This window comes from Pseudorca crassidens, chromosome 3 (assembly GCF_039906515.1).
Source record: "Pseudorca crassidens isolate mPseCra1 chromosome 3, mPseCra1.hap1, whole genome shotgun sequence".
Classification (NCBI taxonomy): Eukaryota; Metazoa; Chordata; class Mammalia; order Artiodactyla; family Delphinidae; genus Pseudorca; species Pseudorca crassidens.
Genome location: NC_090298.1, coordinates 51446741 through 51468131, shown reverse-complemented (window position 1 = coordinate 51468131; position 21391 = coordinate 51446741). Strand labels below are relative to the sequence as shown.

The window sequence follows — 21391 nt, the reverse complement described above, 5'->3', positions numbered from 1 at the left end:
ATAGCTGAAGACATGATGTAAAAGATTAAGTACTTGATGCTGTTAACATATTTACCAATTAAAGTCACAAAATATTCCCCATTATTATTCATGCAGATAACTGAGAATGAAGATAGTGCAGAAATTCACTTTGAATAAAAAATTATTCCTTCCCTTCCTTCCACTCCCCTATACTCTACAAAATGTTTTCCCTGGGACTAGGCCTTGAAAAGGCCACTACATATTAGTTTGACATGCATTACTGTCTGCAATTTAAAAAAGCTAATTTTGTGGTGGTTTTCTAATTTTATAATTTATAATTACATTATAAATATGTCCACATGCATAAATCTAAAAAAGGTTGAAAACCTACAGTGAATCTACAATATATTGTTTTACATTTGACCACTGCTTTGTGTTACGTAGGAGTCACAGATTTGGTAAAGCATTGTAACAATTTAGGAAGGCATCTAAATCTTTAAATTGTGGACAAATTTTATGTTTGAATCTACAAAATTGCATGAAGGCTAAACTCGAGAGACTTCCTATCATTCTAAAATTCCTCACTCCGAACAAATCATTTTTAGGACATTTCTTATAAATATCACCCTTTGAAAGCACATACCATTCCATTTGTTCCACATTTTATGATCTTAACCTACATAGGGCTGAACTCAATTATTCATGGAATATCAAATATGATAGGAAGACAAACCTGAGAGAAACAATACAATAGTATAACTTGCTAAATTCCTCATCACCATCTCTGAAGAAAACTTCTCAAGCCTTTCTCCTCTTTATTTCAGCAATGGATTGTGGAAAATGTGTGATTTTCTCTTGACATGAAAATATCTCAATGCACGGTGATCTTGCCTGATGGATTCAGTATTTTCTGCATAACTGATACAGGAACTCCTATACGACTCTCTTCCATCCTGTTGTAAAGGTCAGAAAAAAGCAGCAAACTGGGAGGGAAACAGCTTATCACCAGGGTAGTAATGTCTGAAGTCTTTCAAAGTATGTTGGTTTTTCCCTGCTTTGTCTCCATTTTCTTCTTACAGCTCACAAAATTTAAGGGTTTTGTTGTTGTTACCACAGTTGTTCTTTGTTGGTTTTTTTTTTTTTTCCTTTCTCCAGATTAAAGTCCTGTCTCTCCTTAGTTTGATTCTCTATGCAGTATTTGACTTGCTCAGTTCCTGCCTGATTGCATCAATGAGCTCTTCTTTTAGCTTAGTTAATTCTTTTCTCATTTCATCTAAAATGTCCTGTTTCAGCCTGTCATAGTCCAAGTCCCTCCACCTGGACTCCGTTGGCACTGGGCTGTGACGAGGGCGCAGATTTTGGTCTGTGTAATGAATCATAGGACGTGTTGTCAAAAACAATCTGATTTTTCCTTGGAGAATCCCGTCTGGAAATAACAGGTGACTTGCTGCTATTCATTGTATTTGTTCTTTCCCAAGGCTTTCTTGTCAGTTCAGGTGTACTTGTTGAAGAGGCCTTAGAAGTTACAAGCTCTGAATCTTCATTTTTGTTCTGTTTTTATTGTTGATCCCTTTTCAGCAATTCTTCTCCTCCTGGCCAGCAGGGCACTCATCTCTTCCATTAAACCACTACCCCCTAACGGAAGGGATCCATTTCCACGACCCATATCTGTTTAGATGAGGCTGAATTCACACCAATGGTATTCCCTCCGCTTGGGAAAGAGGCATCCTCCATCCGTGACACTTTCCTGTTTTGCTCCAGCAACCGCAGCTGCAAGTCCAGTTAAAGGGCGATTGTCTTCAGACATGGATCCCGAAAAAAATCCAGATGCAGGGAGGGGAGCAGCAGGAGGTGGGGGGGGAGGAGGGGTACCTGATTCTGAAAAGGCAATGGAGGAGGCGGAGGGGGGTCCCTGAGGATGGAAGTGGAGGGGTTAGAGGGGGCCCTGGGGGTGGAGGGAGTACGGCTGATGCCTGGGCAGGACCTGGTGGGAGTGGAGGAGGGGGTGGAGGTGCAGGTGGTCCCAAGAAAATGCCCTGTTGGGCTGGAGGTTCCGCGGCTGAGAGGCTGCCTGCGAGCCTGGCTCAGAAGTAGAGGAGTTGTCTCCACAGAGGCAGGGGCAGCGGCATTTGCCATTCTTCGCTCTCCCTCGCATGCCAGCTGCTCCCTTTCTAACTGCTCTTGCCGCTCTCTTTCTGGCCTTTCCCAGTCCAGTCTCTCCAGCCTTTCCCTTTCTAACCTCTCCCTCTCCAATCTCTTCCTTTGCATTCTTCCTCTCTCCAGCCTTTCCGGCTCCAGCGCCTTTTGTCATTGCTGTTCTTGTAGTTGCCGCCTTTGAATTTCCAATTCTTCTTGTGATGGGCCATTCTGAACTTCGGCAGGTAGTTGTGAATTTTGTCTAGGCGATGTTGGCCTTGTTTCCTGTGAATTCAACACTCCTAAGGCATGCATCATGGCACTTGCGAAGACATGGGCATCTTCTTTGCTGCCAAAGTTGAGACCATACACCTGTCTAGCATCCCACCATTGGTGGAAGGTCTGAGTAGCTTGATCGTACTTCAACCCTTTAGGAATGGCACAATATATCACTACCTGCTGGTCCTGAATCTTCCTGCCCACCACTCTGAATGTGTTGTTGCCTGTATGATGATATATATGAACTCAGATGAACCCGGTTGAACCACCAGCTGGCACCCACTTTTTATTGGCATCATCATAAACCATCACAGCAGCTCTTGCCTGACAGATACTCTGTTCACTTATTATTTTAAATGTATCCTGCCACTCCCTTCTGGTCTGTAGAGTTTCTGCTGAAAAATCAGCTGATAACCTTATGGGAGTTCCTTGTATGTTATTTCTTGTTTTTCCCTTGCTGCTTTCAATAATTTTTCTGTTTAATTTTTGCCAATTTGATTACTATGTGTCTTGGCGTGTTTCTCCTTGGGTTTTTCCTGTATGGGACTCTCTGCACTTCCCGGACTTGGGTGGCTATTTCCATTCCCATGTTAGGGGAATTTTCAACTATAATCTCTTCAAATATTTTCTCTGGTCCTTTCTTTCTCTCTTCTCCTTCTGAGACCCCTATAATGTGAATGTTTGTGTGCTTAATGTTGTTCCAGAGGTCTCTCACACTGTCCTCATTTCTTTTCATTCTTTTTTCTTTTTTGTGCTCCACAGTAGTGATTTCCCCTGCTCTGTCTTCCAGTTCACTGATCCATTCTGCTTCATTTACTCTACTATTGATTCCTTCCAGTGTGTTTTTCACTTTAGTTATTGTATCGTTCAACTCTGTTTGGTTGTTCTTTATATTTTCTAACTCTTTGTTAAAAAATCCCTCTAACATCCATTTTTCTCCTGAGTTCTTGGATCACCTTTACAATCGTTACTCTGAACTCTTTCTCGGGTAGATTGCCTATCTCCACAACACTTAGTTCTGGAGTTTTATCTTGTTCCTTCATCTGAAACACATTCCTCTGCCACCTCATTTTGGGTTAATTACGTTTCTCAACTTTGGAGAAGTAGCCTTCTGTCGGAGACGTCCTATGAGTCCCAGCAGTGCGCTCACCCAAGGGCCAGGGGCCAGCGGTCCCAGGGTAGTGTCTGGCCTGTGTTTGCAGACTACAGTCTACTGAATCGTAGTTTTCTTCCTTTTGATTTCTGCCCCCTGGTGGGTGAGGCTGGTCTAGAAGCTTGTGTAGGCTTCCTGGCAGGAAGGGCTGATGCTTGCCCACTGGTGGGTGGAGCTGGGTCCTGGCCCTCTGGTGGGCAGGCTGTGTGATCAAGAAGTCTTTAGGCAACCTGACTGCTAATGCGTGGGGCTGTGGGGCTGTATTCCCACCCGTTAGTTGTTTGGCCTGAGGCATCCGGTACTGAAGGCTACAGGCTGTTGGGTGGGGCCGGGTCTTTGTGCTAAAGACCCAAGCAAGATGTCTGCCTCAAGGAGAGTTCATGCAGATGAATAATCCCCAATATATCTACCACCAGTTTTTATGGCCCCAGCATGAGCCACAGCACCCCCCGCTCCCGCCTCCCCAGGAGACCCTCCAAGACCAGCAGGTAGGTCTGGCCCAGGCTCCTCTGAGGTTACTGCTTTTGCCCTTGGTCCTGGTACATGTGAGATTTTGTGCAGTCCCTTTAAGAGTTAAGTGTCTGTTTCCCCCAGTCCTGTGGAGCTCCTGCAAATAAGCCCTGCTGGCCTTCAAATCCAAATGCTCTGGGGGGCATCTCTTCCCAATGCCAGACCCCTGGGCTGGGAAGCCTGATGTTGGCCTCAGAACTCTCACTCCTGTGGGAGAGCCTCTGCAAGGTCACCCAAGGTGGGGTGGGGTGGGGGAGGAGGTTAAGGATTTGGTTATATTTCAAGTGCACCCCTCCTACCGTCTCGTTGTGCTTTCTTCTTTACGCCTTTAGATGTAGAAGATCTTTTTCTGTAGGTTCCAGTCTTTTCTATCGATGGCTGTTCAGATGTTAGCTGTGATTTTGGTGTGTTCATGAGAGAAGGTAAGCTCAAGGTCCTTCCACTCCACCATCTTGAAAGACTCCCTCTAATCTCTCTCTTAAGCCTCTTTTTTTTTTAAATTTATTTATTTTATTTATTTTATTTTTGGCTGTGTTGGGTCTTTGTTCCTGTGCGCGGGCTTTCTCTAGTTGCGGTGAGTGGGGGCTACTCTTTGTTGTGGTACGCGGGCTTCTCACTGCGGTGGCTTCTCTTGTTGCGGACTTCAGTAGTTGTGGCACATGGGCTCAGTAGTTGTGGCTTGAGGGTTCTAGAGCACAGGCTTAGTAATTGTGGCACACAGGCTTAGTTGCTCCATGGCATATGGGATCTTCCCAGACCAGGACTCAAACCCGTGTCCCCTGCATTGGCAGGCAGATTCTTAACCACTGTGCCACCAGGGAAGTCCTTAAGCCTCTTTTCTAACCACTTTCCCAAATAATGAAGTGTTTATAGTTCATCAAAATGCCCTGCTCTGTCATCTCCTCAGACACCTTCACACATTCAGAATCTTCTGCCTAGACTCTCTTCTTTCTATCTTTTTCTTTAGCTAATTTCAATTTATCCTAAAAATTCTCAGCTCAGATACTTTCCAAAAAGCAATTCTCAATTACTCCTGTCTTCTCCTTCCCCATTTACAACTAAAATCTGACTAGGTGAGAATCCAATATGCCCTTGTAGCAACCTGTTTCTAACTATTAATATACCCTTATAGCAACCTGTATCTAACTAATAGTTGCATTTTAAGTGCTATTTTTTTGTCTTTCCAATAGTATGTGTGTGTGTGTGTGTGTATCTCTGTGTGTGTGTGTATCTGTGTGTGTGTGTGTGTGTTAGTTGTTTCCAGAATTCACATGTCATACCCTGAAGGCTCCATCACAATCTCTGCAAGGGGAGGCTTATGTCATTTGAAAAATCTTCCCAGGTGATTCTCATCCCATTCTGTCCTGTTGAGATGGAAAGCCTCTAGGGGGAGTCATCCCCAGCACCTGACACAGAATCTGGCATATTGTAAGTGACTATCACATGTTGGATGATGGTGGGGACAAGAAATGATGAGGTGAGAAGTCTGTTTTTCCTTCAATGGACAATGTGTAGACACATAAAATTTGAGTAGTGGCTCAACATAATTAGAGTAATGTATTTAGAAACTGATGTGTGATCAGTGATGAGTGGATTAGATTGGAGGAGCGGGGGAGGGATAGCATATGTCATGCTGAATCCTGGGCAAAATTTTGTAGAGATTGCAAAGGATCTGGGGTAACCAGTAAAACTTCCTAGAGTGGAATTCCCTGGTGGCACAGTGGTTAAGAATCTGCCTGCCAATGCAGGGGACATGGGTTCAAGCCCTGGTCTGGGAAGATCCCACATGCCACAGAGCAACAAAGCCCGTGTGCCACAACTACTGAGCCTGCATGCTGCAACTACTGAAGCCCGTGAGCCTAGAGCCTGTGCTCTGCAACAAGAGAAGCCACCACAATGAGAAGCCCACGCACTGCAACGAAGAGTAGCCCCTGCTCGCCACAACTAGAGAAAGCCCACGTGCAGCAATGAAGATGCAATGGAGCCAAAAATTAATTAATTAATTAAAAAACAAAACAAAAAACTGCCCAGAGTGACATTCAGACACCAACTTGAGGCACAGAAAGTCTTTATATGAGGTGCTGGAGAAGGACCTAAAAAGTCATCTCCAGGCTAGCAGGTGGTATAACTGCTCAGTGTTCTTCAGCCAGATGCCAGAGAACTCTTCCGCCTGCCATGGCTATGTTGGTTCTAGTTATGCACGTCCAGACTGGAGTGGATCACAGGTATAGAGAATGGGGGAACTGTTCCTAGGCCCAGTTTAGTCTGGAGTAGGACTGTCTGCAGGAGGGGGCCCATTCTAGAACAGCTGCAATTCCTGACTGATCCACTTCAGACAGACTCTAATGCATGGTACCACCAACCGAATTCTAGGCAAGAGTAAATGTATTGACACACCACACAGCATTCATGAAGTCAGAATTTTGGAAAAGGTGAAACTGTCTTTCAGGCTTAAATTATTTCTGCAGTGTTTTGTTTGATTACAGCCTGCATTTAGAAGATGCTTGTCCTTCACTTTCCCATCTCCTTTTAGCCTTTGTCAGTAACGTTGTGGGCTCTACACAGGTGGTTCCATTTGTAATCCATTTGACACAGCAAGACTCTCATAATTAATGAAGCTCCCTACAGCACTGCCAGTGACCTGGAATGTAGGACAGGAGAGGTGCTGAAGCAGAGGAAAGGACAGAAGGCTGAGAGCCAGGAGACCTGGACGTTGCCGGGAGGCTGCCGGGAGCTGCAGCCGAGCAAGGGAGTTTTCTTCTGTGCACCTCTGTCTCCAGCCTTAAACTGGAAGCACAGAAGCAAAGGTCCCATCTCAAATAAAGGCATAATCACTAACCATTACAATTCCTGATCTTGGCCACCTTCCTTTGTTTGTCACTGGAAATCAATGTAAAGCATATTGTTGTTGAGTCAAGTTTTGATTGTGGTGGGAAGGCGGGAAGATAGGATTCAATCTTGAAATGCTCAAATCAACATGGAAGAGTTTCTGAGTTGCGGGACAGGAGGGAGTCTGGAGAACAGGGGATTCAGAGCATTTCCAGGGTGGGTTCCCCACCCGCACCCTGTACGTGCCTGGCAGGATTTCCACATGGTCAGGGTTTGTGTAGTGTAGGAAAAAGGGGGACCAGGAGCAGTATCTTTTCCCTTTTTCTCTCTGCTTCAAACTCACGTGTAAATGGAATGAAAAGAGAAAGGAAAGAAGCAGGCAGAAGGAAAACAGATGGCTCTCTATAATGCTTTTCATCCAGTTAGAATTATGTTTTGACAATAAGGTCCTACAGAAAAAAACTGGAAGCACATTTTCCCACATTTCACCCCACACCATCTTCTGCATAGATTAGACCTGTGTAATGAATCAATCTCCTGAAAAGAATTCCAGGAAGGTCATGGGGCAGCCTCTATGCTCTGTCTTGGTATACGCAGAGAGAGGGATCTGGCTGATCTGCTGATTAAAATAGTGCCGCATGCATCTGCTAAAAAATGTTCCCATGGTGACTCCAACAGACCTGCTCTCCTTCCTTCAGGCCTTCTCAGACGTCCCAGCGGAGACTTGCATTCCCCTTCCCCACCGCTCCGCTCCCAGTGACGTCATGCTGGGAGTACCCATTAAACATGCCCAGAACAGAGATGTATCTTCACGTGCTAAGGGTTCCCATTTCTCCCCCCAATGAAGAAACCTTAATTTCCCACAAGACTTCACCTGAATTTTAAAAATTATTTTTAAATCATACAGCATTACTCCCTCCTGAAGAAGTCCTTCTATCTCCTAGCTTTTTCCTTTGCATGGCCCAAATGGATTTAGGGTTCAAGTCCTAGGCATCACTTGTTTCAATTTTTCCCTTTTCACTTGTGTTTTTACTCATAGTATCAATCATTCATTACTATTATTATATTTTTAAAATGTATTTAAAATTCTAATTATTTTTTCCGTTTATAAAAGTTATACAAAATACTTCTACTATAATTTTGGATTTTTCTGGCCACACCACTTGACATGTGGGATCTTAGATCCCTGACCAGGGATCGAACCCACACCCCCTGCAGTGGAAGCGCAGAGACTTAACCACAGGACAGCCAGGGAAGTCCCAGCATTTCTATTATACTTTTTGTGATTATAAAAATGTCCTAAGTAAAGAAAATAAAATTTCTATTTTTCCAATAATGCCCAATTCAAAAACTGTTGGATGAACTTTCACTAAATATAGAGGGACTGTTTCAGATATTTAATTTAAAATATAGCCTATGGCATCCATGAAACTCAGCCTGGGGGGCCGTGGGTTGTCATCCTCCTAAGCAACTGGATGTGAAGTAAAAGAAGACCAACCACATCCTGTTGGTGGGGGGGACTTGCCCTACATAATACAAAGGTGAGGATAGCTTCAGACATGAGCCCCAAATCCAACGTCTTAGAGATCAATATTCTGGAGAGCTGGCTCAGGATCACCCTTTCATGGATGCTACACATAGTCTGCTTCAGAGTGAAATGTAGCAGGTATTGTTCAATTTGATGATGATTTGGAGTCTTCCTGAACTAGGTTGGTGGGCCAGCTGGTAAATATCAATAATAATAACAATAATAATAATGCATCTGTGGAGCGCTTGCTCTCTGTAAGGTTGGTAGTGGGCATTGACATGCGTTTAATCATTTAATCCTTACAACAAGCTTCTGAAGTAGGTGGTCTAATTTCTTTTTCAGGGATAAGGAAATGTACATTTCCAGAAGTTAAACTACTTGTTCCAGGAAAACGGCAGAGCAAGCATCGGAACCCAAGGCTAGCCTTAACCATGCTTATTTCTAGCAGCAAACTTGCAGGCTGTGTCCAGAGGGCTCTCATTACTACAACACTCTGTAGTAAAACACTGTTTTCTTAAAACCCTACAAGGCCTCCCAAACACTGTACCGACAGCTCAAGCCAGGAACCCTCGGTCACCAGGCCCTTTGGGGGTGCTTGCAGTTTACCTGATGCACCACATTGCTGGTCTCTTCTTTTCTTTCTTTTTTTTTTTTTTTACTTTTCTTATTATTAAATTTTATTTATTTTTTAATTGAATTTTATTTCTTTTATACAGCAGGTTCTTATTAGTTATCCACTTTATACCTATTATTGTATATATGTCAATCGCCCACCTCTTATTTTCTGTTACCTGCCTCCGTCCCTTGCAGCTCAGGTCACACTACACTGTCTGGTGTTCTCACCTCCACCTCTCCACCTTCTGCCACGCTGCTCCTTGAGCCAAGTGGAGCTCCCACTCTGCTGCCAACTCTTCTCCCTCCTCACCCAGAGGCAAGCAGCACCCTGTCCTCCCTCCCGCCTGGGCTTTGCTCGGTGGAAACAAGGTGTATCTTTCTTACTTCTAAAAACCCTTTCTCCACCCTCTATGGACCACCCTCTGAAGCTGATGCTTCCCTTAAGGCTGCTCTGGCCATATGTGCTTAGTGAAAGTGATTATTATTAGTCCTTTGTACATATCTTCAGACTCTGGGGCTGCAAAGTTGGGTGCAGGTTGAACAAACATTTAATGTTTATGCTGGGTGTTATTCTACTATGTTCCGAGCATTTCTCTAGGTACTGAAGATAAAACAGTTAACAAAAGCATACAGAGGCCCTCCCCTCACAGAACTCACATTCTAGTGAATATCCCCTTTCCCTTTCTGTGTTTCTGCTTCCTTTTCTGGTGTATACTCCCATAGGATAGTTCCGGAGACAGGCTACCTGGGATCACATCCCAGCCTTTCTACTTACAGTCTGTGTGACCTTGGCCAAGTTAGTTAACCTCTCTGTGCCTCAGTTTCCTGTAAATTGGGAAACATGAATAGCATTTCCCTCAAAGTTGTTATTAGAATTAAATAAGTTAATGTAGTTAATACATCTAAGGTATTTAGGATAGTGGCTGTGATATTGTAATTTATATATATTGGTCTCTGACCTCATTCTTGGCACAGAGCTACCAAAGCTCTGGGAACTTCCTTAGAGAGCAATAAAGATGTCTTTTGTTATGTTAATGATGTGACCTTTGGAAAACACCTGAGGGTGGGGGCTGGTTGCTAGGAGAATCAACTACGTGATTGGAGGGTTAACAATTTCAATCCCACCCCCTGACTTCCAGGGAGGGGAGAGGGGCTGGAGGTTGAATCAATTGCCAATAGCCAGTGATTTAATCAGTCATGCCTGTGTAAGAAGCCACTATAAAAACTCAAAAGGGCAGGGTTTGGAGAGCTTCTGAGACTGGGGAGAGTGGTGCTCCTGGAGAGGGCATGGAATTTCTGTGCCCTTTCCCCATACCTTGCCCTGTGCATCTCTTCTCTCTGGCTGTTCCTGAGTTATATCCTGTAATAATAAACCGGTGATCTGGTAAGTAAAATGTTTCTCTGAGTTCTGTGAGCTGCTCTAGTGAACTAACTGAACCTAAGAAGGAGTTCATTGGACCCTCTGATCTATAGCTGGATGTCAGAAGCTTAGGTGACAACCTGAACTTGGGATTGGTGTCTAAAGTTGGGGCTGAGGGCGGGCAGTCTTTTAGGACTACTGAACCCGTAACTCATGGAATCCGACGCTGTCCCCAGTTAGTGTCAGAATTCAGTTGAACTGCAGGACACCCAGCTGGTGTCCGATAATTGCTTGGTGGTTTGGAAAAACCCCCATACGTTGGGATTGGATGCAAAATCACAGTGGCAATTTATGTTAATTATTACTATTACTTTGTTTAGATAACAACACAACACGTGGTTGGCAGGGATCTTCCTTTGTAAGTGTTCTTAAGTCTCTTCGGCTTGGCTGTAAACTTCTTAAAGGGCCAAGTCTTCAGTCCTTTTGTGTTTGCCATACATGGTGTGGTGCTTTTCACAGCGTATACAATGAATAAATGCTCTTGACTGATAGGGCCAGTGGAGGAGGTGTCTGTTGTGTCATCAGAGTGTTTCTCAGCTCCCCCTCAGAGCAAAACTGCATTCACCTGATAAACTATTCTCATTCGCTTGTCTTCTCGAGGAAAGACAACTGTAGGCTCAATGCCTTCTATTGCTTGTGTAAAAAAAACAACAACTTGCTTTAATTTCTGAAGAAACAAGACCCAAGGTTATCATGTTAAAAACATCCTCTGTCTCAAAGAGAAATGACAAGACTCACCTTGATTTTTCAATGGTAAAGGCATAGTTTCCCTGAGTTTGCTTAAAAGGTTTTTCATTTCTCGCATGTCTCTGTAAAATTGATAAAAAGAAAAACTATCAGCTGTAAATTTTTGAAATGTAATCTCGAACCGTCTGTTCTGTGAGACAACTGAAGGACAAAGTCTGTGCCTAACTGTACCAGCTCGAGCTTCCAGTAGGCAAATATTGCATTTATTTTGCTTGTATAAGAAAAAAGAAAATCTGAGTTGGGTTGGCTCTGGAAGGAATAAGAATTACTCTGACAAACGTTTCCGCAGGGCATTCTGCTATAGGAGCCCTCATATCTGCCTTCAGTTGGAACTGGCTGAGATCAGAGAAGAGCCTCTGGTAATGAGGACAGTACTTCACGTTTCCAAGGGCAGGTGAAGGGCACGCAACTAGAACAACAGGAGAACCCTGGGCAAAGCTGAGGCTGGGTGATGATGTTCTCTTATCTGGTCCAAGGGCTGTCCTGCCTGTGTGGTTTCACTCCCTGTCGTCTCTCATTATCGTAATTGGAATTCACAGTAACACAGGTGTTAAGCATTCCCAAGGGTCAACACATTAAATTGGCTTGGAATGTTTTTAATGTGCAGCCCAGTTTGAGACCCACAGATTTCTTAGGGCAAAGTGATAGGGAGAAGCAAGGAAGCCCCCTCCCAGACCAGGTCTACCGTGCCTACTTCTCCCAGTCACTCCCACCTCCTTTGACCAGAATCTGAACTTTTAGGCTGAACTGAAATAACTCCAACGCTGAGAGCTAGACACTCCTATTATTATTATCAGCCGTAGCTTGCTCTCTGACAAGCTTACAAGGCCTGGATAGAGATTCTGTGCGAGGTTTCTGAGAAGGAACATGGCTTTGCTGAAGGATTACACACTGACCATGGCACTCTGGCAGATACTCCTGGGAATAGAGCAAAGCATTTTCTACTTTATAATTAAGAGAAATCACTCATCATTTGTCTATAGCTCTACCAAACTGTGCCAAACAGCTTTATTGTTTGAATTGTTGGATTTCCAAGCTTAGACAAAATCCCAGTTTTATTAATAGCACGTAATTACCACATGCTTCAATTTTCTATAAACACAGAAATTTGGTTAATTAGCTTTAGAATTATATTACAATCTGAAAGTAGAACTACAATGGCTCTAAATGTCACTGTGTGATACATTTCTAAAAATAAAAAAATAGTGTTCATTATCTTGTCAATGACTCAACCCCACACACACAGAGTCCTCGATGGAATTGCCTAGTGTTCAGCTGCTTCGTGCTGGCTCTGGGGACATCAGTAGCAAAGGACAAGATATCAGTGTGAAGGCCAATAAACAAGGGGCTTGTCCCTCTGCCTCACAGAATGGAATTTTTAGCATCTAGATGCGTTTATGATTATATTATTGTTATTGCTTCCTTTTCCCAAATGAAATAGAATCACTGTAGAATCTCTTCTTCCCAAGAAAGAAACTCCCTCTCTAGCCGTGAGCTACTGCTTGTTAAGACAAATGCATTAACTCACTTTGACCACTAAGGGGCCATCATCTACATCCTGGGAGAGTAAGAGAAGACAGCCCTTTGGAAAGCTGTCTGTGAACTGGACAGAACACTCAGCCCCTGACTGGCAACTGAATAGGCCATTCCATACACCTGAAATCTGAGAATCTAGTAGACATCTTTGCACAATTTTCAGTTCTTCTCCCTTAAACAAATGGAAATTTTGGGACCCATCCTGGTGGGTGAGCTGTGATGGGTATATAGATCCACCTTTCTTCCTTCCCAAGGAAGCACTCCATTTTCATCTCCATGGAGATGCAAGACTGATGGAGTGGGAAAAGCAGAGGCCTGGGAGCCCACATCTCCTGGAGGCTCTGCTATCATTCCACAGATGGATTTGGACCCCTTACCGTCTCTCATCTCAGTTTACTGAGAGCTCTGTTTCTGAATCAGAAAGAGAAAATCTCGACTCTCTCTAGCCCCTGAGTGTTAACTAGAGGAGGATTGGCAGTCTATTTAGGGTAACTTCCCACTTACCTTTCAGTGTTCTCAATGTCTGTGGAAACCTGCCAGGAATGTTGCTGAATATCTACAGGGGATGATGACGAGTCCTCTAGAGCAGGTGTTTCAGCACACTCCTCAATTTTGCAATCCAAACTCTTGGTTCCCCCTCCAGGCTCCTTTCCTAAGGGGGTTGGTGTTGGTAAAGAGAAGAGGATAAGAAATCATAAATGCAAATTCTATACCCAAGATATCACTGCAAACGTTGGCTATGCTTTGAGTCAAATGCTCCATTAACCCTAGAAACTTCTTTGAATACTAAAGTCATGTGTGTGTGTGTGTGTGTGTGTGTGTAGCATATTTTCACAACATTCTGGGAAAGCTATCTGAGGTCAATGCAACCTGAAGATCAAGATTAAAGTAAGGGCCCTGCCTTTGATGGACTATTGGTGCTTTGTAACCCATTCTTCGTGAGTTAGATCGGATCAGCTAGGAAGAGGAGATTCAGCCTGTGAAATTGTGCTGCTTTTTCGGTCCTCAGATGCAGGGGCAGGTAAAAGGGCCAGGAGCAGGTGACACCCAGCAGAAGAAATAGGAGCTCCTGCCATTCTCTCTGATTCTGACACTAGCCCTCTGGGCCTGTGAGAAGCAGCAGAGATTATGGACCTGCCTTCCATTTCCTTGGCTCTCCAACCTCCTTCAGTGTATCATTCTATAAGGAAAGAGCCCAGTCTCAAGATCCAGCCTCACTCTGCTGAGACCACAAAGTGCAATCAACTAAAGCACCATGTACTGGGTAGCCGTCCACAGTACTGAACTGCCAATGCACTAAGACTTGTATTTACTGGGACTGATCTCAAGGGAATAAATCAATACTTTCTGGAAACAAATCTCCGAATTGGTTAGGCCATAAATTCATATGAAATTAAATGGGAGTTATAGTCCGTGGCCCCGATATCCTCTGTTAATGTCTTTTATTCTGCCTTGAACTTCTGGGTATCTGCAAGGGTGTATCTTGCTATCATGGGAATGGCATACGAGGCCCAAGAACTGGGAGTTAATTTTTTATTTGTGTGTGTGTGTGTGTGTGTTTTTCTGCTGTGCCGCATGGCTTGTGGGATCTCAGTTCCCTGACCAGGGATGGAACCTGGGGCCCCAGCAGTGAGAGCGCCGAGCTCTAACCACTGGACTGCCAGGGAATTCTCAAGAACTGGGTTTTATTTATTTACTTTCATTTTTTAAATATATCTTTATTGTCGTATAATTGCTTTACAATGTTGTGTTAGTTTCTGCTGTACAACAAAGTGAATCAGCTATAGGTATATATATATCCCCATATCCCCTCCCTCTTGAGCCTCCCTCCCACCCTCCCTATCTCACCCTTCTAGGTCATCACAAAGCATCGAGCTGATCTCCTTGTGCTATGCAGCAGCTTCCCACTAGCCATTTTACATTTGGTAGTGTATATATGTCAATGCTACTCTCTTACTTCATCCCAGCTTCCCCTCCCCACTCTGTGTCCTCAAGTCTGTTTTCCACATCTGCATTTTATTCCTGCCCTGCCACTAGGTTCATCAGTACTGTTGTTTTCGATTCCATATATGTGCATTAGCATATGGTATTTGTTTTTCTCTTTCTGACTTCACTCTGTATGACACATTCTAGGTCCATCCACCTCATTACAAATAACTCAGTTTCGAAGAACTGGGTTTTAAACCTGGCTTTTTCAGTTGTTCATTAACTCACTTGTTCATTCACTCACAATATTTCCTACGTGTCAGCTAAGTATCGGGTACTGGGCTTGGTACTAGAGAGACAGAGGTGAAAGAAAGGATAGTCTTTGTCTCATGGAGCTTAAAGTGCTGGAGATAGGGAACGCGGGTTCGTGCCCTAGTTTGGGAAGACCCCACATGCCGCGGAGCGGCTGGGCCCGTGAGCCGTGGCTGCTGAGCCTGTGCGTCCGGAACCTGTGCTCCGCAACGGGAGAGGCCACAACAGTGAGAGGCCCGCGTACCGGAAAAAAAACAAAAAAACAAATAATTACAAAGCTGTTGTATAACATTATGTAGTCTGTATAAATGGTAGCTATATTGTTGCTTTCACTCTTTCAACCAGTTTTATTTGTATTATGTAGCTACATCTCCAGACTGGTTGTTAAGAAATCGTTACAGCCCGTATCATTGAACATTCATGAGATGGCAGCTCCACCTGGTTACCTTGTAGCTCAATTTCCCTAATCATGATATGATTGTTTTTGCATGTTTTTTTAAAAAAACAAAAACACTTATGAAAAGGAAGGCTCTTTATGGTAAAATCTAATGGGAAGCTTTTCCCTTGGATTCCTGATCTGAAGGCAACTAGCAAAAATCTCATCCCTGTCATTTCTAACCCATGTAGTAGCAACACAAGGAGAACGAGACAAGCAATTAACTGGTAATTAACTGTACAGCATTCATCAGCCTATAGTAGAAGTGGACCTCTGAATATTCAGCCAAAGCACAAACACAAGTTTACTGATGAAAACTTTTGATCCTTTTGTGTATACTTTATGCACATTGATCCTGGGTGATGGAATTGTTTTTTCCAATTTTATGGTATTGCTGTTGGGTAGAAATTAAGTACATAGCATATTACCATTAAGTACATAGCATATTACCATTTCCCAGTGGGAGGGCATTGACCTCTTAAAAGCACTTGCATTGAATCTCCTGGTAGAGTGCACACATGCAGTCCATTTGGCACATACCTCTGAGCAGTCAGCCTTGGGATGTGAGTCTGAGCAAGAGTGGCTAGCACTTGAGAGAGGGACAAAAGGGTGGTGTCCCCCAAAACAGCCCTCTGCTTTTCAGAGGTCTAAAGGAGAGGGCCACCTGAAAGCACACATGGCTCCTGTTCTGCTCTTTTGGGTTTGAAATGCCATGGAGAATGGAGTATGGTTTGGATAGCAAATGGTAGATGAAGAAGATTCACACAAAGAAATTCTCTGCTTTATGGGCTCTGCTTGGCGTGGGGCCACTGTAGCCCCTACCCTGTGGTCAGGACTGTAGAGCCCAAAACTTTCATTCATGGGAACAGGGAGGACTCAAGATAGCGTGATGTTCCTTCTTGGAGTCCTCTATCTCCTTCATATGTACTCTTCTTATACACAAACACATATGTAAAGTCCAATCCACAATCACTCTGTGTACACTTACTGCCTGTACTAATTCTACTTACATAAGACAAAAACATTCTAAAAAAAAGGTAACATAATTATTCATGTATTCCTGAAACATGCCTATGAGCTTGCAATGCCAAGTACACCCTCCTTTCCCTCATTTTCAGAGACTAGATATAACGCTGCTAATGCAGATGCACAAGAATGAAAAACTTGGATGCTGGACTTGCAGTTTGGTGCTTTCTGTCAGCTTACAAAATCTCTGCAGAATTTTGATTATATTACATCTTCTCTGGCTGGCACATCTTGAAAGACAAGAGATTGATAGGAATTGTAGGGGTTTTCAATTCCAGAACATATGTGGGGAGATCATAATTGCTCTCATTTACTGATAGCACTGACTTTACGCTGGGCATCCTCTCCCACTACAGTCCCTGTTTATTGCCTTAATAGAACACTTATCACTAATAGAAACTTATCTTATGTATTTGCTAACTGGTTTATTATTTGCTCACCCCAACCCCACTCTCATCTCCCATCTCCCAAACTGGATATGTAAAGTATGTAAGTCCAGGAACCTTATCTGTTTTCTTCAGTTCTGTAAGTCCAGTACCAAGGACGAAAGCTTACACATCAGATGATTTCAACAGATATACAGCATCAAAAAAAGTAATTATACTATATATGTTATACAGCTTTCTTTGCCACGTTACTATGGTTAGAGATACTTTCATGTTAATGCATTCTGATTTATTTTATGCTTTTGAATGGATGCACAGTATCCCCTAGTAAGGAATTTACATTGTAATTCTTCCCTTTCTCCAGAGTATGCCAGTATTTGTATGGGACAGATCCTTTAAAGCAGAAAACTTGGACAAAGTATATGTATTCACATTTTGTACCTTAATATATATTGCCAAATTGGCCTCTGAAAAGTCTATGCTAATTTACATTTTCCTTCTACCAGCTGTAAATGAGAGAATCTATTTCCCTACACCTTTGCCAGAACTTCATATTATCAATATTTAATTTTTGCTTATTTGATGAAGGAAAATAGAATCTCTCATTGAAGTTTCTTTTCACCTCTTTTATTACTACTGAGATTAAATTTATTTTTCATAAGTGAATTGGCTGCCTGTATTTCTTCTTTTCATTTTCTATTCATATCATTTGCCCATTTAAAAAATAGCGCTGTCTTCAGGACCAGATGGCTTCACAGGCGAATTCTATCAAACATTTAGAGAAGAGCTAACACCTATCCTTCTCAACTCTTCCAAAATATAGCAGAGGGAGGAACACGCCCAAACTCATTCTATGAGGCCACCATCACCCTGATACCATAACCAGACAAGGGTGTCACAAAGAAAGAAAACTACAGGCCGATATCGCTGATGAACATAGATGCAAACATCCTCAACAAAATACTAGCAAACAGAATCCAACAGCACATTAAAAGGATCATACACCATGATCAAGTGGGGTTTATTCCAGGAAGGCAAGGATTCTTCAATATACACAAATCAATCAATGTGATACACCATATTAAAAAACTGAAGAATAAAAACCATATGATCATCTCAATAGATGCAGAAAAAGCTTTTGACAAAATTCAACACCCATTTATGATAAAAAGTCCTGCAGAAAGTAGGCATAGAGGGAACTTTCCTCAACATAATAAAGGCCATATATGACAAACCCACAGCCAACATCGTCCTCAATGGTGGAAAACTGAAACCATTTCCACTAAGATCAGGAACAAGACAAGGTGGTCCACTCTCACCACTATTATTCAACATAGTTTTGGAAGTTTTAGCCACACCAATCAGAGAAGAAAAAGAAATAAAAGGAATCCAAATTGGAAAAGAAGAAGTAAAGCTGTCACTGCAGATGACATGATACTATACATAGAGAATCCTAAAGATGCTACCAGAAAACTACTAGAGCTAATCAATGAATTTGGTAAAGTAGCAGGATACAAAATTAATGCACAGAAATCTCTTGCACTCTTGTACACTAATGATGAAAAATCTGAAAGTGAAATTAAGAAAACATTCCCATTTACCATTACAACAAAAAGAATAAAGTATCTAGGAATAAACCTAAGGAGACAAAAGACCTGTATGCAGAAAATTATAATACAGTGATGAAAGAAATTAAAGATGATACAAATGGAGAGTTATACCATGTTCTTGGATTGGAAGAATCAACATTGTGAAAATGACTCTACTACCCAAAGCAATCTACAGATTCAGTGCAATCCCTACAGATTCAATGCAATCCCTAGCAAAATACCACAGGCATTTTTCACAGGACTAGAACAAAAAATTTCATAATTTATATGGAAATGCAAAAGACCCCGAATAGCCAAAGCAATCTTTTTTTTTTTTTTTTTTTTTTTTGCTGTACGCGGGCCTCTCACTGTTGTGGCCTCTCCCATTGTGGAGCACAGGCTCCAGATGCGCAGGCTCAGCGGCCATGGCTTACGGGCCTAGCTGCTCCGTGGCATGTGGGATCTTCCCAGACCAGGACATGAACCCGTGTCCTCTGCATCGGCAGGCGGACTCCCAACCACTGCGCCACCTGGGAAGCCCCAAAGCAATCGTGAGAAAGAAAAATGGAGCTGGAGGAATCAGGCTCCCTGACTTCAGACTATACTACAAAGGTACAGTAATCAAGACAGTATGGTACTGGCACAAAAACAGAAATATAGACCAACGGAGCAGGATAGAAAGCCCAGAGATAAACCCATGCACATATGGTCACCTTATCTTTGATAAAGGAGGCAAAAATATACAGTGGAATAAAGACAGCCTCTTCAATAAGTGGTGCTGGGAAAACTGGACAGCTACATGTAAAAGAATGAAATTAGAACACTCCCTAACACCATACGCAAAAATAAACTCAAAATGGATTAAAGACCTAAATGTAAGGCCAGACACTATCAAACTCTTAGAGGAAAACATAGGCAGAACACTCTATGACATAAATCACAGCAAGATCCTTTTTGATCCACCTCCTAGAGAAATGGAAATAAAAACAAAAATAAACAAATGGGACCTAATGAAACTTCAAAGCTTTTGCACAGCAAAAGAAACCATAAACAAGACCAAAAGACAACCCTCAGAATGGGAGAAAATATTTGCAAGTGAAGTAACTGACAAAGAATTAATCTCCAAAATTTACAAGCAGCTCATGCAGCTCAATATCAAAAAAGCAAATAACCCAATCCAAAAATGGGCAGAAGACCTAAATAGACATTTCTCCAAAGAAGATATACAGATTGCCATCAAACACATGAAAGAATGCTCAACATTATTAATCATTAGAGAAATGCAAATCAAAACTACAATGAGATATCATCTCACACCGGTCAGAATGGCCATCATCAAAAACTCTACAAACAATAAATGCTGGAGAGGGTGTGGAGAAAAGGGAACCCTCCTGCACTGTTGGTGGGAATGTAAATTGCTACAGCCACTATGAAGAACAGTATGGAGGTTCCTTAAAAAACTAAAAATAGAACTACCATATGACCCAGCATTCCCACTACTGGGCATATACCCTGAGAAAACCATAATTCAAAAAGAGTCATGTACCAAAATGTTCATTGCAGCTCTATTTACAGTAGGCAGGAGATGGAAACAACCTAAGTGTCCATCAACAGATGAATGGATAAAGAAGATGTGGCACATATATACAATGGAATATTACTCAGACGTAAAAAGAAACGAAATTGAGTTATTGGGTAGTGAGGTGGATGAACCTAGAGTCTGTCATACAGACTGAAGTAACTCAGAAAGAGAAAAACAAATACCGTATGCTAACACATATATATATGGAATCTAAGAAAAAAAATGTCATGAGGAACCTAGGGGCAAGACGGGAATAAAGACACAGACCTACTAGAGAATGGACTTGAGGATATGGGGAGGGGGAAGGGTAAGCTGTGACAAAGTGAGAGAGTGGCATGGACATATATACACTACCAAACGTAAAATAGATAGCTAGTGGGAAGCAGCCGCATAGCACAGGGAGATCAGCTCGGTGCTTTGTGACCACCTAGAGGGGTGGGATAGGAAGGGTGGGAGGGAGGGAGATGCAAGAGGGAAGAGCTATGGGAACATATGTATATGTATAACTGATATACTTTGTTATAAAGCAGAAACTGACACACCATTGTAAAGCAATTATACTCTAATAAAGATGGTAAAAAAAAATAGGGCTGTCTTGTTGATTTGTAAGAATTCTCTCTATGTAATAGATACTGATAATTTCCACTGTAGGTGAAACTATAAATTACTACCATCTGAGATTTAGAACTTTATTGAAGGATGACTCATTGATTATTTTTTCAGTACTGTCTAGGTTTAATGGTTTATTAAAAGATTTTACTCTTCTTGAGTTAAATTTGATAACTCATTTGTCCTAGAAAAATTTTCACTAAATACATTTTTAATAGTTTGGTTTTCTGTTGTAACTGTTTCATATCTCTAATGCTGTGTATTTATGGCTTACAATTTCTTTGTATTCCACTGTTTCTTGGATTCCATATCTTCCTGTTTCTTTGATTCATTCTCATTTTGCTGGAACATATCTTTGACATTATTTCAGAGGAGATCTCTGATACAAAATTTCTTATTCTTTATATTACTGAAAATACTTTTTCTTCTCTCTCTCTCTCTTGCTGTATGCACACTTAAATTCTAATTGGCTGGATATAAAAATCTATGTTCTAACTAAGTTTCTCTCACAACTTGGATGATATTGTTCCCTTTCTTCTATCTCTACCCAAGGATGCTATGAATGTAGCCTGTTTATGGCCCTCTGAAAATTTTTTATCTTTAAACATTTTGAGTTATGAAATGGTTCCTAAATATGTCTAGCTATGGGTGTTTTATATATTACTCCATTTTTTGGCATTTGATTGGCATTTGCAATCTACTTTCACCAATTTTTTATTTTGAAAATTTTCAAACCTATAGCAAACTTGAAAGAATAATACAATGAACATCCAAATATTCTAGTTTAACCAATTTTTAATATTTAGCCATA

General features: G+C 42.1%; 1 protein-coding gene and 1 pseudogene across 3 annotated transcripts in view; both read right to left on the bottom strand.

Annotated features, from left to right (window-relative positions):
• RGS7BP (regulator of G protein signaling 7 binding protein) overlaps positions 1 to 21391 on the bottom strand; it is a 166488-nt gene that overhangs the window by 57665 nt on the left and 87432 nt on the right. For 2 of the 3 annotated variants that reach the window (XM_067730802.1, XM_067730801.1), the window contains exons 4-5: positions 13219 to 13366; positions 11170 to 11240 (exon numbers count right to left, since the gene is read on the bottom strand). In XM_067730802.1, the coding sequence (XP_067586903.1) occupies positions 11170 to 11240; positions 13219 to 13366 (219 nt within the window). Of the gene's footprint in view, positions 1 to 11165; positions 11241 to 13218; positions 13367 to 21391 lie in introns of those variants that run through there. The other variant, XM_067730803.1, reaches the window with a different exon arrangement.
• LOC137221333 (protein enabled homolog pseudogene) lies at positions 1045 to 3958 on the bottom strand (annotated as a pseudogene).